The sequence below is a fragment of the Vombatus ursinus genome, unplaced genomic scaffold, assembly GCF_900497805.2.
Source record: "Vombatus ursinus unplaced genomic scaffold, bare-nosed wombat genome assembly UNPS02014821.1, whole genome shotgun sequence".
In the NCBI taxonomy this organism is placed as follows: domain Eukaryota; kingdom Metazoa; phylum Chordata; class Mammalia; order Diprotodontia; family Vombatidae; genus Vombatus; species Vombatus ursinus.
In genome coordinates, this window is record NW_020954599.1 from 19,795,619 (window position 1) to 19,815,252 (window position 19,634).

At 37.5% G+C, this 19,634-nt stretch overlaps 1 protein-coding gene across 1 annotated transcript in view; it reads left to right on the forward strand.

Moving 5' to 3' along the window:
• ANK2 (ankyrin 2) overlaps positions 1 to 19,634 on the forward strand; it is a 412,172-nt gene that overhangs the window by 180,870 nt on the left and 211,668 nt on the right. The window contains 2 exon segments of the mRNA XM_027837420.1: positions 9,898 to 9,996; positions 13,847 to 13,945. Coding sequence (XP_027693221.1) covers positions 9,898 to 9,996; positions 13,847 to 13,945 — 198 coding nt within the window.

The window sequence follows — 19,634 nt, forward strand, 5'->3', positions numbered from 1 at the left end:
TCATGCAATCAATTCCAAAGTTCTTCAGAGAGCCCTTGAGACTGTCCTTGTGTTTTCTTCTGACCACCATGTAGGCACTTGTCTTAAATGAGTTCTCTACAAAATAGTCTTTTAGGCAAACTTACGTTTGCTTTCAAAAAACATGGCCAGCCCACTGGGGTTGCGCTCTCTGCAGTAGAGTTTGAATGTTTGGCAGTTTAGCTCGAGAAAATACCTCAGTGTCTGGTACCTTATCTTGCCAAGTGCTCTTCAGAATCTGCCTAAGACAATACCATGTGTCCCTGTAGTGGTATAGCTGGGTCAGTTTAATTACATTGGAGGCTTAGTTCTAAATTGCTTTCCATAATGGATGGACTAATTCACAGCCTCACCAACAATACACTAGTAGTATCCCCGGCATTTAGCATGGTGCCTGCTCCATAGTAGATACTTCCATATATCTTGACTATAAGCCTTTCAACATTTATCATATTTCTCTTTTGCCATCTTTGCAAGTCTCATGTGTGTGTGAGATAAAAATCTCTGTTGTTTTAATTTGCACTTCTTAGTGTTAGTCATTTAGAGTATTTTTTTCCACATGGTTATTGACTGATTGGATTTTTTCCTTTGGAAGCTTCCTACTCATATACTTTGACCACATATCTATTAGAGAATGACTCTTAGTTCTATAAATTTTTATCAGTTCCTTATGTATCTTAGATATAAGACTTTTACCAGAGAAACTTGTTGCAGTTTTTTTTTCCATTTACTTGTTTGTCTTCCACTTTTAACTACATTAGATTTGTATGTGCAAAAACATGTAGATAATTAGAATTGCCTATTGTATTTTGTGTAATCCTTTCTATTGCTTGTTAGAATAAATTTAAGGGGGAAATGATCATTTTCACTTGGTCTAAAATCTCATGCAAGAAAGAACAGATTATAAAATAATCAATAGCTTTGATTCCATGGTGAGAGATGTACTCCTGAAGCTCTCCCCAAAACTATTATTGAATGTTATTAGAGTATGATGGTAAATGAATTTGTTGAGATTGTTTCTCTTTCACTCAGAGGGTTACCCCTAAAGAAACATCCCAGAGGGAAGTAATTTTGCCAACTTAGAAGTACTAGCAAAACTCTTGCAAACTTGGTTTCCTAAGATTAAGATGTCATCTGATGCAAATAGATAATAGAAAATGCAAAGTTCAGAAAGTTAGCAGATATCTTAGATATCTCAGAGCATGCAACACGAAACTCAGGTACATTGCTTGGTAGAGGAAATAGGAATGTTAAAACAAACTAACAAAGATCAGGAGGCTGGATCAGAATTCAGGGGTATCAGTGTATCCAATTCATAATTCTGAGGCTCCCATTGATGCTAACTGAAATTGGGTTGCCTGGATCATTTTTGCCTTCACCGAAATTACTTTGCCAAGTGATTGGATGAGATGAAAGTCCTCATACCTTGGATTTGAGGGATTTATTTTTGTAAAAACCAGACCGCTTGTAAACAGATGATATTACAAGCCAGGCAGGAAGGTAAGAAGGTCAAAATGATTGTATTTGCTTCTCTGTTTTTCCATATTCCAGGATAGGATTTGTAGTTGTCACGAAACATTTCAAAACAAACAAACACCTTCAGTCTTAGAGAAAGTGAATACTTTCATTTTTTGACTTTGAGGATTTAAGAACACGTAATTCCATACTGACAAAATTCTTTTTTTAAAAAAATAATATTTATTTCCCCAATTACATGTAAGAACAAATTTTAATATTTGTGTTCTTTTTTAAGTTTTGAGTTCCAAATTCTATCCCTCCTTTTTTTTCTGTCCCCCCAACCTGAGATGGTAAGCAATCTGATATAGGTTATACATATGCAATCATGTAAAACATATTTCTGTATTAGTCATTTTGTAGAAGAAAACTCGAATCAAAAAAAAAAAAAAAGAAAGTGAAACATGGTATGCCTCGGTCTGTATTCAGAGGTCACCAATTCTTTCTCTGGAGGCGGATAGCACTTTTCACTGTGAGTCCTTCAGGATTGTCTTGGATCATCGTATTGCTGTGAACAGCTAAGCCATTCACAGTTGTTCATCATAAAATATTGATGTTACTATATACAGTGTTCTCCTGGTTCTGCTGACTTCACTCTGTATCAGTTCATGTAAGTCTTCCCAGGTTTTTCTGAAATCTGTCTGCTCATCATTTATTATAGCACAATAATATTTCATCACAATCATATACAATGTTCAGCCATTCCCCAATTGATGGATACCCTCTCAATTTCCAATTCTTAGCCATTCACAAAAGAGCTGCTATAAATATTTTTGTACCAATAGGTTCTTTTCCTTTTTAAAAAAATGTCTTTGGGATACAGACCTAGTAGTGGTATTGCTGGATCAAAAGGTTTGACCAAAGTCTCAAATAGAACTGGGCTTACATGGGTCTAGCTCAGTAGAAGTCTGGAATCTCATAGTATATAGATTTGTTGGCTTCCTAGTAGGAGGCTGTATGAGACAATGTAAAGGGTACTAGGCTCTGGAATTAAAGAATCTGGGTTCAGATATTACCTTTGATACTTACTACTTGTGTGACCTTTGGCAAATTGCTTACTCTCCCTTCCTGAACTTCAGTTTCCTCAACTTTAAATTGAAGGGGTTGCACCAGATTAAATGGCCTCAGATCAATGAGCTCTTATCAGTCCTTTTGAGGAGACACTGGGCTTAAGAAATTCATGCAGATTCAGAGGATGATTCTTACTTTTGTTGTAACTTGAGTAGAAATTGAGAGTGGGGATCAACCTGGGAAGTTTGATTGATGATTGGAGAGGAAATTTGTAAGAAAATTACATAGTGGGATGGGGTATTGTTGGGTTAGATTCCACAGATGAGACAAGTACCAGATGGATTATATATTTAAGGAAGAATTTGACTGAATATCTGAATAAATTAATGAAAAAAACCAATCATGTTTTAAACTCTTACTATGTACAAAGCACTGAATTAGAAGCTAAGGGTAAAATATTGGAGGTAGCCCCTGCTCCAAAAAGAGTTTACATTCTAATAGTGAACACAGGATTATTAAATGATCTTCTGCTTTGGGAGATTTGGTGCTGACCCATATTCTGTATTTTGGCCACTGATTTTTGAAAAGTTGCAAGCCTACTCATGATAGCCCAATCTAATTTGTCTTTAGATGTGTAAACAGCAAAGAATGGGCTCTCAGTACCTTGGAACTTTAAGGAACTCTGTCTGTCATGAAAGTCTATGATAGTTGAAATATTTGACAGCTTACTTGGTCTTGAACAACTTTGAAATTTGAGTTAGCCCTTGGTTGTCAACTAAATTGTGATCTGTCATTAAAGTAGTCTCAGATCTAAAGATCCTGAAAGGAAAGATCCTGAAAAATCCTTTAAAAACCCTACCTTCATTAAAGGTAGATACAGTTTTTCACATTTATTTTAGTGTCCAATCAGTGTCAAAAAGTTACTAGTAATAGGTAGGAATCCCCTACTATTTACTTCCCTCCAAAAATACTTAAGGAATTATTCAGGATCACTTGATGACTTTCTAAAATTAAAATTACTGAAATATTACATTGAAGGACCTTCTTTGAATATGATTTCTTGCTCACTTCATTGTCGATGGTTAGAACTGATGGGGAAGGATTGGTCAGTGACAAAAAATGATATAGATTGTAGCCCATGGATTTTTATTTTTAGATTTATATGAAGACAGAATTATTCTATGAATTATTCTTGATAGGCTCCCCCTTCCCAACAGTGTCCTGGCTGTTCTTCTGCACTGTCCTTGAGGGTTGACTTTTGCTCTGTTGTGAGAGAAATCTTAGCTTTTGCTAAATTCCAAAGACTTGTTTTATAGACCATTGACCTTCTTCAGAGGGCAGCCCTTTAGGATAGAGAGATCTGTTTATTACCATGACATTAGTTTGTTTTGGGTTATGAAAATAGCTTTAGTGACACTAACAGGATGGAAAAAAAGGCATCTAACCTACATCTTTTGGAGCATGTACTTTTTCCCTGAGGCCAGAGGATAGAAACAGACTGCAGCCAGTCAAGTCAAGGTCTAGCTGTCCTCCCTGTCCACATTTATAAGATCATTACAATTGGTCCTGATGCTGCACTTTTAAGTATCACTGGGCCATATCACTTGCACTGTCTCTGCACCTTCTGGACCACCACTGCTTTCTTTATGGGTTATCTCCCCAAATTTGAGTGTGAGTTCTTGAGGGCATGTTCTTTCTATTTAGTCTCCAGCACTTAGCACTGGTTGGCACATGGCAAACACTTCACACATTCTAATTTGAACAATTTATAACTTGGGAAATGACCAGTATTTTTTTTAAATAAAAGTAGTCTTTATTTTACCAAAAGATGAATGACAAGGGTTCTCTAAAGAACATCCCTTCACATTGACCCCTAGTTCCTGCACAGCACATTTAAAATCCAATTCACTGAAGAGAAATAGAACTTATGCCCATTTCTACAGAAACATATCAAATAAATTGATCTTTATTTTTCATTTTCCAGGATGATGTTATTCATGGAAGTTGTTATCAATGTGTGGATGTAACTAAACCAATCAATGCATGACTTGCCAGCATTTGCCTCACTGCACATGTGAGGCTTGTTCTTTAATTTGTGTTATGGATGGTATTTGGAGAGCTTATCATGGTTCGTGATTCAGATTCTTGGACTCATGGTCATGGTAGAGGATGCCTCTGATGTAATTTAATACTGATGGACTATATAAATACATTATAGGCCATTGGTGGCAGGAATTAATGGTTAAAAATGAATACACATTTAAAGAAAACTGCCCCTGTTCATAAATGGGAACATCACTTATGCCTAGATGAATCATTAAAAGATATTCAAAACCAACAGTAATATCAGCAAATTTGGATGGTGTAATAGGGCTAATATTTTCCCTGACACAGCTTTTCCCCTTTTCCTCCCCACACTGACAACGTGGGAAGACCCAGGACACTTCTCTTTCTCTAATATTTTGGAATTAGTTTTCTCTAAAAAGAGACAAAGCTGTCCCCAGTACCTGATTGTCGCCCCCTCCACCCACTTCCTTTACAAAGCTTCCTGATCAACTAAAAGTGCAAAAAGTCACAGTCACAAGGAGTTTTAACCTCTTGGATTTGGTAGATTTTTGAAGATCTGAGTCATCATGTCCTTCATCAGATGCATTTTCATATGGAGATAAAGCTGAGTCAATGTATCTTTGTTGCATATACTTGCTATGTACAAATCCTTTTTTGTTAACTGTTCAATGACTTTGAATCTCTTATGTCATCCTCATATCAAACAAGAACTAAGAGAATATTGGAGTTGGAGCTGCCTCTAATAGATGGGAAATGTCCAGGATGGTAAAAAGAGTCAAGAGGCCTGGCTTCTAGCTTCAGCACCCTGTGTGACTTTGGATAAGTTATTTCAATTCCTCCGGACCTCAGTTTCCTCAGTTATTAAGGGAAGAGTAGATGATCTAAGCTATCTTCCAAGAATGACCATTCTGTAATCCTAGAAAATTTTTGATGCTGGAGTTAGGTTGCTTGTATTTTGATAAACATCAAAAGACAAAAGATTAAACCTATCCTAAATTACCTATGAGACTTTGGGAGCTTGTCTTTGGTCAATTAATATTTAGGGGAATGGCCTGACTCATGCTGGTACTAATTCAGGTTCACCATTGGGACAAAATGAGACATTTGTAGGTCATTAGACACTTAACAAAAATAAATTTACTTCATTCTAATACAGAAAGGCAATTCCACAATGATATAGGAACACTTAGTTTGGGTAGACATTGTTCCTCTATTCTCAAAATGGAGATACATCTGGTCAGTGGCTCATGTAGTCTTGGGACGTCTGCAGAGCCCAAACTGCTGGACTCAGATCCCACATTGATGGTACTTTTTATGCACTTAAGTGACCAGGAATGCTTATCCACATGGACAGAGGTTACCAGGGAGCTGCTACCAAGGGAGACAGAGCTTGAGTCTCACCCCACCCTGTAGTCAATCAAGTCCTGGTTTTACCATCTTTTAGTGAAAAAATAGCTTAATTTATGGTGTGTGTGTGTGTGTGTGTGTAAGGAAAGGTGGAGGTATCTTACTAAATATATGATTTTATCAGTTAGCAAGTCAGAGGAAGATAAGCAGAATGAATGACTGCTTGGACAGAGATTTTAAAATAGTAATCTTTACCGAGTCAGAATGAGGGAGCCTAGTGCTTCTTAATAGCTCTCAATCAGTGATTTCCAAACTTTTTGGTATGAGAATGTCATTTTCAGATTAAAAAAAGAAGAATCATATGATAGCAAGTCTTGTATTATTTCAACTAAACAAATTATATCAAAAAGCTACTATGGATTCAATAATGCTTCAATTGGCCTTGTATTTAATCTTAATAGCAGCTACATGTATTTGAGGAATAATGTGCATATGCATCTGGCATTTATTTAGGGTGCAGAAGATATGTTTGTTTATTAGCCATTTTATGAATGACCAAGAATTAGAAAACATGATATTGCATACTCCTTAAAATAATTCCATGGGCCACCCTGGGTTTCTGTGAGTCACTGACTCTAGGGGTTTTTCCTAGAGGTTTTGGTGGATCCTAACACATAGAGTGGCAGGTACATTATCAATATACTTATTTTTGCTTCTCATATACAAAACTCGGACTCTGAACAAGTTTTTGCTTAGAAGAAAACGAGCAAACCTTACATAATTCTGTAGGATGATTTCATAATTCTAGATAGATAGAATATGAAAGCGAGCTCTGTTCTCTATAGTGAGGGCTATTATGGCCTTGACTTGGATAGAATGCCTGTGTTCCCCTTCCTTTGAAATAAAGAGATGTTGTTTTATAGACTTTCTCTGTGGAGCATCACTCATAAATATCCATGACCTCAAGAAGTGGCTTAGCTGTAGTAAAAATATTCTCTAAGTATAATGGCTTTTCTGAAAGGGAAGCCCATTCTCTTTGTAAATACTGTAAACTTTCCATTGCAGTAACCTATTAACTTTGCATTCTGTTATTGGAGACTAATTGAAAAGTGGTATCTAAGATCCCTGCATCAAGAAGTAATCTTCAGAATGCATCTTTAATGAAAACCTTCTTCCTATGATCAGGAGAAGAAACATAAAACACTGCCAGAAACTTGTGTGGTTATAGTTCTAATTTTGTTATGTCCTAAACCCATTGGTTGCCATGGAGTATAGTACTTTGCAGCAGAAAGCAAGCAATTGCCACCTTATTAGTGGTAGCAGTGAACTCCAGAATAGTATTTTGAGTGAGTGTTTGGCAGGTAAAAGCCATGAGAGCAACCGCAGTGAGAATGGGACCAGGTGTATGGACAGTGAAAAGCCAAGTAAGGTTGATGAATAAAACATCATGAATGTACATCCCAACTCATCACCACTCTCCCATAATAGGATTCCTTTGCCTACTCTATTCCTTTTCCATCTAACTTTCTCTATTTTCTCCTCTCTCTATTCCATTTTCCTTTCCTCCCAGCTCACCTTCCCTATTGTATACTCCCTCTAATTTTACATTCCTTTTCTCTTTTCTCTCTCATTCTTCTACTAACTTAGTTTCCCCTGCCATATGGGGCAGAATAATTCTTCATTTTTCTACCAGCTAGCAATAGAGGGAAAGTGACATTATCATATGAAGGAGCCCCATACATAACATCAAACTCTGTTTTAATACTTATATTAGTCTGGAAAAATATCCTACCCACTTGACATTTTGTTCTCTTGTGAGAACCACATTCTATATCACTATATTCACAAAGGACCTGATCTGACAGGTGATATTAATGGATCTGTGGTATAATGAAGTGCTTTATTACAGGATTTTGTGGTATAAGAACTGGATTTCAATGGTGCTTATCCCCAAAGATATTAGAGTGTATGAATTAAATTTATTCTTACAAGTCCTGTAAAGTAGGTTAAATAAGTCATAGGGAAGTAAGAACCCTAAGGTGGGAAAGGGAGAGGAAGGGATAAAAGAGATAGTCTAAGAAGGAGCAGTGAAAGATGTAATGAGGTCAGAGAACTATGTATAAATTTAAAAATGTTAAATGCAGGACGTTAGTTTGCTAGGAAGCCTTAATAACTTCTAATACTTGTGGCTTCCATTAATAGAACTAACAAAGAAAGCTACTTGCTCAAAAGAACTTATTCTCCTTTTTTGTACAGAATGAAAGATTTCTTCTTATTAGCAAACTTGGAATAAAATGTCAACCAGAAATAAAAATCTGGAAGTTTATTACCCGTACTTAATCTGATCACATTTTGTTCTGAAAGACACTTGAGACTGAAGAGTTAGAACACCCTAAAACTATGTAAAAATTACATGTAATTGGTGGTATGATTGTGATGAAATACTGCTGTGCTCTAAGAAATGATGAGCAGGTTGATTTTAGAAAAAACATGGAGAGACTTGCATGAAATAATGAAGACTGAAATGAGCGGGATCAAGTGAACATTGTATACAATAACAGCAGTAACCATGAACAATTAAGCAATTCCATATATATTGTTGTTATATTAATTACATTATATTATATATGTATATATATATATATATATACATGCACATATTATATTCATGTAAATGACTCATCCCCTTTACTAAACTGAAAGCTCTTCAAAGCCAGAGACTATGATATTTTCTGTCTTTGTATCCCTGGTACCTAGTGCATTTCATAGTATATTAGGGGCACAATAAATGGTCATTTAATTGTAGGGTGTCAGTGTTGGAAGGCACCTCAGTGGTCCGACTCATACTGCAACCAGAATTGTCTGTACAGCTTCCCACAACAAATGATTATACTTTTTCCACTTTAAGACATCCCGAAATGAGGAATGAACTGTCTCCTGAAGGAACTGCTTTTACTTTTGGGCAACTTTTTCCTTAAATCAAGCAGAAATCTGGCTCTCCCCACTCATCTTCTCCCCTGCTCCATTGGCCATCTTGGGGCCAAGCAAAACAAATCTAGTTCCTCTTCTATTAGACAGCCATAGAAATACTTGAATGCAAAGAACATGCCCTCCCTATGTCTTCTCTTCTCATCTCCAAGCTAAACATTCCAATTTCCTTTAGCCAATCCTCCTGGCATAGTTTTGTTTTTTAAATTAAATTTAATTGAACTATTTAGGGAATAAGAACTTGCTTTGCTTCATGTCGCTATTATAAACTCAGGTATTCACATTCTATGGGATTTAAAATGGAATATTTTTATACAAATGTCATGGTGAGAGTTTTGAATGTTAAAGACTTATATAGATGTGAACCAGATGTTACAATGTTAATAAAAAGAACATGGGATGAACTTAAAATGTTGGGGGAAAAAACTTTCACAAAAGTGGTGTAACTATAAGTCTTTCTTAGTCACAAGAGCTGCCACTAAGAGAAATTTAATCACAAGTTATCCTGTGACTTTAAAATTACTCGTTATTAAGAAAAAGACAATCTCCATCAGCTAAAAGGTATTTATTTAAAGTTCCATAGGATTCAAGAACTTTAATTCCCTTATCCTTTCTAAGATAATCAATGAGTCAGAATTGTTTTCTTCCAATGAAAATGTAGTGAACCATTATTACCTAATACAATAATGGGGTTGGTTTGTATGAAAGATGCCAAGTTCTAATTCCTGTCATCTTTTTTTTTCTGCCATCTTTCTCAATCTGAACTGGTTAGTGATCAGTGCCATCACTCTGTCTTTTTTTGTTTGTTTCAGTCAAGTTTTGAGTAAATGAAAAAAACATAACAAGAGGAAGTGATTATTGTGCTGTTGTTTGTGTAACTATTTGAATTAGGTTACAAAATTGTCTTGACAGATATCTTACTTTTGGCTCCTGTTGTATTTCTGTTCCCAGAATGGACTCAATGCCTTGCACCTGGCAGCCAAGGAAGGCCATGTGGGACTGGTCCAAGAGTTGTTGGGAAGAGGATCAGCAGTAGATTCTGCCACTAAGGTAATGTGTTCATGCTCACGGAATTTATGTTATTCAGGGAAGGGGCTGCAGAACTCAAATCCGAATTTTATGGCAGGCCAGTTCATTGGGTTGCTGGGACACCTGGAATCCAAACAGTGTAACGCTGGGAATGAAACCTGTTTCATTATACTGTAAAGAAGCTGAATACACATTTCAGTTATAGAGTAGAAGGAAAGGTCTTTGGCACCATCCATCTATACTTTTAACTTTTAAAGTAAATACTTTCCTTTTTTACTGTGTGTGCACACGCATGTGCATATTGGATGGGGGAGGGGATGGTTGACAGCTGAACTTTGATTCACACTGACATGCTGTCAGAATCCATAGAAGCTATTAACACAACCCTCTTTTAGGGTGCTTCATTGTTTCTTTTGATGTAGAGCACTCATTGTTAATGGAAGCCAAAAATTCTTCTTGATTTCCCAAGCTTTCTCATTCACTTGCATTTCCATTAAAAAAAAAAAAGAAAAATGTTTTCTACTCTAATGAAAAAGAGTTCTCTAATATGTGGCCTGAGATTGGGAGTGAAATTCACTCCTTATCACTATACGGCATAACAATAAATTAATAACAATGTCCTATATTTGTAGAGTGCTTCAGGGTTTACACAACACTCTCAAATACATCAAAGTAATGAGAGCTTTAAAAAGCACATTTATAAAAAATAAATGATGCACTTTTTTTTGGTGATCTCATCAACTTTATATACTAAATTGAGGATGGCTCCCACATGTACATACACAGCCCTCATCTCTTTCTCCACCTACCTCTTCTTGTCCATATCACCAACTGCCAATTGAACATCTCAAAGTCAACATTTCCAAAATAGAACTTACTGCATTTTCCCCAAAAATCTATTTCCCATTAATTATCAAATAGCACTCAGTTTCTCAACCTTCAGTCTCTTCTATTCTCTCTTCTAAATGTGGGAACCTTCTATTTCCACCCTCCCCTCCCATTGACTCTTCTCCCAGCCAACAAAAGCAGGCTGAGTGGCCAGAAGTTAGGGTAGATAGTCTCCAAAAACTAAGAGGTCAAGTAGAATGAAGATTGAGAGACTGCAGACTCAGGAAGGGATATTGGATTTAATAGTTCAGACACTGCAAAACTTGGAGAGGCATTTTATATGAATAGTAGGTTCTAAAGGCTAATTGCAAGGGATTGAGAAAGGAGTAGGAGGTGAAGAATTGAAAGTGATGGGATTTGATAACCTTTGGGAGAGAATCTTAGAACTTAGAGGCCGTCTAGTACAACTGCAACTCTTGAAATGAAGAAAATGAAGTTCACAGAGGTTGTGTCATGACAGAACAAGAACTAGAAACCACGTCTCTTGCTTCTAATTTCACAGGGCTTATTCCTCATGCATCCGCTGAATTTGATCCTATTGTCCATTTTCTCATCCTGGACACTTTTTCCTCCCCTTGTTTTTGTGATGCCACCCTCCACTCTCCTCTTAACAGTCTGGCTGTTATTCTCAGTGTGATTTGTTGTGCTATCATCCATTTCCTGCTCCTTAGTTATGCCCCCAAGTCTGGTCTTTGGTTGGACTCTCTTTCCACTTTCTTTTGCTCTTTTCATACTACAGTTGGTTATCTCTTTAGCTTCCATGGCTTCAGTTATCACCTCTACTTAGCTGAATCCCAGATCTAGCTATATATCTAGTGCTATCTGTGTGTAACCTGGACTATTGTAACAGCCTCCTACTTGGTTTTCCTGAATTCAGTCTCTGTTTTAATTAGCCCATCTTCCATATAGCTGCCAGATTGACATCTGTAAAGCACAGATTGGATCATGTCACTCCCTTCACCAAGACATTCCAATGGCTCTCTCTTACTTCTGGGATAGAATATGAGATCTTTTTGGCATTTATATTAGTCATGATCTGGCTCCAATCTACCTTTCTACTTTAAATATTCCCCTTCACTCACTGTCTGATTCAGTCAAACTGGCCTGCCTTTTGTTCCCCAATATCCCCTCTCCATGTCTTTGTAGAGGGTGTCCCCCACCCTACCTCCATTCTTGGAATTCACTCCCTTCTCCTCTTTTCTTCTTAGAATCCCTGGTTTCCTTCACAGATCAGCCTAAATACCTAACAGGCCTTTCCTGATCCCTTGAGCTGTTACTGCCCTCCTTTTCACTCATTTACTCTGTGTGTGTATGTACTTAGAAGTGCATGCTGTTTATCCCAATAGAATGCAAGACCCTCGAGGGCAGAATATTGCTTCAGGTTAGCAGGAACACAATTGAACTCTGATAGAGAGTTGACTCTGTATCCCCATGCCTGGAACAGTGCCTGACACACAGTAGGCCTTAAACAAATTCTTGTTGAATAAATGAATGAATGTAATATTGCTTCTTTTGAAATGTAAACATAACAGGCTATGTGGGGTGGCCACCCACATGGTAGTTCCTCAGACTCTCACAAAAAAATATGTGGACATCTACTCACTCTCTGGGCTAGCTCATTTATTCTAGTCTAGCCTTATGCAGTCAGGTCTAGGTTCCAAGAAAAGGACCATAACCACATAATTATAATTGAAATCTCTCAGAGTCTTAAGGTGTAATTATGTTATGAGGGAATGCACTCTGCCTACTCACTGCTTCAGCTTTTAGGTCCCTACTGATGTACTTCTATTTACAGAAAACTAGCCACTCAAAATAATTAGACTTTTAGATCTTAAATATAACACTTTGTAACAATTCAAAATAAAGAATAACACCACAAGTACTGATGAATTGAAGAAAATAGAGTAATAAAGTGAAGTATAGTCCATACAAGGAGGCTAGGTTATATTCTACCACCAATGTACAGTGTATCTTTTGGGGAGAGTAAGCATACGCTTATAGAAACCGGTAAGGGAGGCAGATGAGTGGGGAAAACCCATATGCCCAGGGTAACTCTGGGACTGTAAATTTTGTTATACTCCTTCTGTCTCGGGAGATATCCATAAAAGTTCCTTGCTGAATATAGCTTTCTTCTTGAATAGATGCTTCCACACATGGTATCTGAGCCACTAACTAGTTGATAAGCTGGGTGCCTTCTCTGATCTCTGTTTCCATACTATCCCACTTTTCACTTAGCTTCAAGTTTCACAGATACAGTATTGAAATCTGTCTTTTCTACATTTATCATTCCATGAACCTTCTTCTGTATTACTGCTGACCTTAAGCAGTGCTTATAGAGCAGTACAAGGGTGTGCTTATAAGCATTTAATGACCAAGCTCTTGATGGTGGAGGGGAATTTATGCATGCACACTTGTAAAATTTAATCTGTGTTATTAACACTTTGTAAATTCTCAGGGGTGGGGAATCTGCAGCCTCAAGGCCATATGTGGCCCCGTAGGTCCTCAAGTGTGGCCCCTTGACTGAATACAAACTTAATCAAACAAATCCCCTTACTAAAAGGATTTGTTCTGCAAAACTTAGTCAAAAGGCCACACCCAAGGACCTCGAAGGGCACATATGGCCTCGAGCCCGCAGGTTCCCCATCCCAGTCTAGACAATGGACAAAAAAAAACCAAGCTGGGTGGGATTTATAGTGATTGCTGATTTCTGAGGTATAGATGCTTACAATGAAAATGTAACAACCAGCTTCAGCTGGTTAAAGCTTGCTCCAGCATACCTTTGTCTTTGCACAAGTCTGCAACATTTGGGGGGCAGGATCATGCCTACATGAAACATCTAGCAAGTGTATTTTATCTTATTCTAATGAAAATTTATAAGCATTCTGAGGAAAGCTAAGATTTTTACAACAAAGGAAATATTGGGTTTACTCTTTTTCTGTTTTTCTTTTTATCTATTTATTTTTTCTTTTGTTCTCCCAAACAGAAGGGGAATACAGCTCTACACATTGCATCTTTGGCTGGACAAGCTGAAGTTGTGAAAGTTCTGGTCAAGGAAGGAGCCAGTATTAATGCACAGTCTCAGGTATGGATTCAATTTTCTTCTCTAATATTCATGGCTTTTCGTGGAAGAGTTTGAGTGAAATTTATGTAGTGAGTCCAACCAGATGTTGGACAAAAAGGTGCCTTATGGGGGCTTTGATTACTTATTTTAGTCAAATTCTATTGCTTCGTAGAATGATCACTTCTTTTTTCTGTAATATCTAAGATACTTCTTTTCCTAAAACTCTGCTCAATATTGATTTTAGTAGAAACTTGATAAAAATCTTCTTAGTATCCTTCTGAGTTCTCAATAGGAATCTTAAACATGAGCTTATAATTTCAGAAATTTTTGTGTGAAATAAGCAATAATAATTCATGCATTTCTCTGTTTCTCTGTAATAGTGTTCAGTCACTCTCCAAATGTTTGTCTCTTTGTGTCAGGAGTCCTGTGACCCTGAAAGGGCTGCGTATTCCTCTGGCATAGGCAAGCTCTCTCAGATGGTGAAGGACTCAGATGGTGTTTTTCTGGGCACGGCTATCGCTGGTTTTATTACATGAATCATCATTGCCTAGCATTTTGGTCTCCTCCAAGATTTGGGGAGGCTTACAGCTGCTCCGCAACAGGGTTACCCACAACATGAGGGAACACAAAAGCTGAAAAGTAGAGCAAGGCGCCCACCTGATCCCATTCCTCAGCACTGTTCTGTCACAAAATGGTCTAATTTGGCTCTTTTACTTTCCCTTCCCTCCAGCACAGTCTGCTTGAGAGCCAGAGTAGAATAACCGGCTTGGGAAGGCCATCTGAGGCCAGGCCGCTCTATGCTACAGGCAGCTCCTAGCCTCTTGCTTCCACTGCTCAACTGTTTTCCCTTTATGTGTTAATACTTAATAAATTTTCATATGCTTAAAGTTTTCTTTTGGTGAGGAGGGGGATAAATAGGCACTTAGGAATACAGGAATGGTAATTTGCTTCAAGTATCTACTACTTTCAGGCCAATTCTTGTCTCTCCCTCCTTTCCTGCCCCAGAGAGAGACACACACAGAGACAGAAAGACAGAAAGAGAGAGGAAGATGGGGAGAGAGAAAGAGATAGAGACAGAGAGACAGAGAGAGAGAGGAAGATGGGGAGAGAGGCAGAGAGAGAGAGAGAGAGAGACAGAGACAGAGACAGAGACAGAGACAGAGACAGAGAGAGAGAGAGAGAATGAGAATGAGAATGGATTTGCCCAAAATATGTTGGATTTTATTGGGGAAATTTTTTAATTAAGATTCTCTTGAGGAGTAATTCTTCCCATCTTGGTCTATTTGACAGAAGGTTAATAAATCAGGAGGCAATACTAGATGATAAAAAGTTTACTGAGCATCAGTTGTTGGGCAATTGTGGATAGCAGAGACCCCACACAGAAGGAGATATACACATGTAAGGGATTTTACAGAGTCTTAGGGTAACATTACACAGCAAAAAGGAAAGCTCCATCAGCCTATCAAGTGAGGCTGCTTGGCCACTTTCCTTATTTAGGAGGTTGATAATAGGGACAGGATTTCAGGTGATTTGGAGGAGAATGTGTTAACCTTCAGTTAACCTTATCAGAATATTCTGTTTGCAAAGGAAATCTCTAAGATAGTGAAGGCTTCCTTCAAGAAATAATCAATCAGGTTTATCTTGTTCTTGCTAGCCTGAGGGTGTCTATTTAAACAACCTCATAGCTCTATTTCTTTCAGTTCTAAGATTACTTCTTCTTAGGTGAAAATGTTTTCCTCTTAACTCACAGTACCGAAATTTATCCACTTCCTCCACAATTCTCTGGTGTGTGTTTATGTATGAATGGAAATAAAAGTCTTCACCTTTACCCTCACTTCCTTGCCATTTGCAGGAATGCATTTCTTGTCTTTAAGGAATTTATAAAATCACCTATCATTATTGTTGTTGTCATTGATGAGAAAATTTATTTCCTTACAATCTAGACTCCAAATTGGGTTACAAATATATTTTCTATTATTTCTTGCATGTCTATGATATAAGTGCTTTGTTCAACTTGTTCACATAAGCCCTGACTGAAAAGAACATATTGATATTCTTTAAAGTACATAGCATCTTGGTCCTGAAGTTAGAAAATCTCCCAAATTCTATGTTCCAGAGAAAGTCATGACATTTTTTTCCTTGTGACTGGAAAAAACTCTTAGTGTTTTAGGGGACAGGAAAAAATGAATGAAAAAATATTTGCAACTGAATTAATTCAATAATTTGTTTTAGGTGCAGGTTAATTTGAATATTTCAAACAGTTAAATGCTATATGTAAAGATCTAAAGTTTTAATTTGCTTTTAGGAATTTCATTATAGATTAGAAGGAAATTCAACATTAAAAATGCTTTTCAATATCTATAACAGATATTTCTGAAATTGAGAACTGATATTCATGTCATTGTGACTGTGGGCAAGATGCTTAACTTTTCTCTGCCTCAGTTTCCTAGTTTGTAAAATGAAGATACTAATAACATTTATATTTATGGAGTATGCAAACCCCTCTAGTATCTTTGCCAAGAAAACCCCAAATGCCATGATGGAGAGTTGGACATGATTGAAATGACTAAACAAGGACAACAAAATACTTTAGGAAAATCACTTTGTTAGTTGTATGGAGGACAAAGAGGGGTGGGAAGAAGCTTGATGAAGAGGATTCCAAATAAAAGTGTAATCCAGTTATCCAGGTGAGAGGTAATGAGGACCTAAAGTAGAATGGTGGCTGCCTAAATAGAGGGAGGAGACTCATGTAGAATCAGAATCAACAAGATTCAGCAACTGGTTGGATGTGTGGGATGAACGAGAGGCTAGGATAATACCCAGCTTGCAAACCTGAGTGAATAAGACCTGAAACTGGTATGTAGAATTATACCTTGCTATGGCCTGGCACCGGAATATATTCTTTATTGGAATACGTTTGCATTAAACTTTAAAAGGTTAAGGGAACTTTCATTTTCTTGCTCCTACAAGGCCTACCTGAGCCAAGAGTTCCTTTAGAAGTATTCTACTTTGATGAATTCAGAAAGCATTAGACAAGATGACCGATTAGCACAAGTATTTACTTTTATTCTTGATAATGGCTATACCACCGCACATTCAATTTCCAGAAGAAAAAGCTACACAAGTAGTATTCAGCTATTCCCCACCCACCACCCCCTTGGAAGCGAGTACAAAGGCAGACTATAATTGTGTTTCTCTATTTAAAGAGTTGAGCAAATTGCATAGCTATTTTTTAAGTGGATAATTAACATATACTTTCATCATATTTTTAATTCATACATGGTGCTGCTGGCAGTTTTAACATTGGAATTCCATTGGTACTAGGGGTAAATGCCTTATAGAAATATTATGCATCTAAAGATACAACAATTTTATAGACATCAATTCTAATCATACCTCTATGGAACAGATACTTTGATTTAAATTTTTCGGGTAGTGGTGTATAGGAACGTGGATTCTATTGATTGACCCAAAGACACATAATGAGTGAATGTCACATGTGAAAGAATGACTTGGGGATCTGGTCTTTCTATATTTTGTTCTAAATGCCATGACCACCAGTCATCATAAAGGTTGTGATAGAACCAACATTCAACCAGGATTTCTTCCACCATGGTGAAACACAAATTAGGCTAGTTTTCCCCTAAGCTGTCTCTAAGACTTGATTAGCTTATGGGACTAAGTCTCCCTGTACCCAGGTCCACTGCTATAACAGCCTTTGGCCTCATTTGATGTGATTCTGTGATCACCTAAAGGCCCACCCATATGAAGTCAGGATCCTTCAGACTTGGAGGCTATTCCAAGATCATACCAGTCACTACATGCTGCCCTTCTGACCAGACATACTTCCATAAAGAGATGCCTACTCAAGCAAAGTAGTGGAGTATTCTTGTTGAATATCTTTTCTACGCTATGACTAAGGACGCTTCCTTTTATTAACTGTTGAGCGACTCAAGAGTACCTTATTTAATTGTAATATTGACCCTAAACTAATAAACTAAATACTTTAGTTCTACCTCCTGAAATCAGCCTTTTCCACCGGAAGGACCAAATATGTATTTTTGGAGAAAACAGAATTGGTTGTGGTTGTCCTTTGTTCTCGAGGAGGACTAAAATAATATCACCGTGTTCCAGCTGTGGCTGAGCACCAGTACAAGATCGGAATGCTCTAGGACAGGTTGGGCACAAATAGTCCATGTGCACGTTTGGGGGTGGATTCTCTAAATATATGCATCTTGCATTTCTTTTGAGCTCCTTCAATTCTGCTTTGCTCAGAGAGCATAGCCCCTTCTCTGATGAGGGCACGCCATGTTAAGCGGTCCTGTGCCAATGTCTCCCATTCACACAATCAATTCCAAAGTTTTTAAGAAAAACCTTGAGCGTGTCCTTGTATCACCTCTTCTGACCACCACGTGAGCACTTGCCCTATGTGAGTTCTCCATAAAATAGTCTTTTAGGGAAACGTACTTTTGGCATTGTATTTTTGGAGAAAACAAAACTAATCTGAATAAAGAAGCCTTTTATTGGAATCTCTGACCGAAGTTCTAGTTTTGCACATGTTTGAGACAGGACAGAATGTTCACTTATAAGCTTTTGTTGCCTGAGCCATTGGTGTGCCATATGGAAGTGGTTCACTGTGCTGGCACTCTGGTACTCTGGCCAACTGTGTGGGCTTTAGTACTGTCCTCTTCCCTTGCAACTGTTCCCTTCACAACCCAATTAAAAATAGTCTGTAACAAAACCAGTGGAAATCACATCTGAAATACATCTGTCCTTCCATCCAATTAATGGTTTCTTGTCGGATGGGAAGTATTTAATTGTGGAGGTATGAAGGTACACGTGTGAGGTAATCTAAATCTGAAATTACGATAATGCTCTGAAGGAAATCTCTGAGCCTGTATAATACTTCTAATGAGATTTCTGCTGGAGTGAGGAAGTCTCCTTTTGAGATAAAATATTCAGAATTGCAAAAACCACTTGTTTTGAAAAGGCTTGTGGGGGAGTATGATAGCTATTTTCAAGTATCTGAAGGTATATCATATGGAAGATATTTTAGACTTGTCCAACTTGTCCCAAGAAAGCAGAACCAAGAACAATAGATAAAAGTTGGAAAGAGGTTTTTAAAAAGGGAAATAAAATTTCCTTTCAGTTCAGAAGTAGAATGGGTGCTTCTCACTGGAGGTCCTCAAACAAAGGTTGGATGACAACTTGTCGGAGATGCTCTAGACATCAAAGGGTCGTAGATATCATCTAGTCAAACACCTTCACTTTATAGAATAAAAACTAAAACCCAGAGAAGAAGTTATAATGTGCCTAAGGTCATGGAGGTACTAATTATCAGAGGCAAGATTCAAACTCATGTTCTGTGACTCCAAATTCAGCACTTTCTGCAGGGATAGGGAACCTCAGCCTCGAGAACACATGTGGCCCTCTAGGTCCTCAAGTGCAGTCCTTTGACTGTGAAGTTTGAATTCAGTCAAAGGGTTGCACTTGAGGACCTAGAAGGTCACAGGTTTCCCACCCCTGCAGCATACCATTCTTCCTCTCTAACAAAGATATCTTTGGTTTAGATATGGATACGGTTAGATGACTTCTGAGGTCCCTTTCACTCTGAGATACTGCAGAAGAATAGTTAACAAAAAATAGGAAAATAGAATCAAGGAAAAAGAAAAGAAGAAAGTAATTAAATTAATCTAAGAATATACCATAT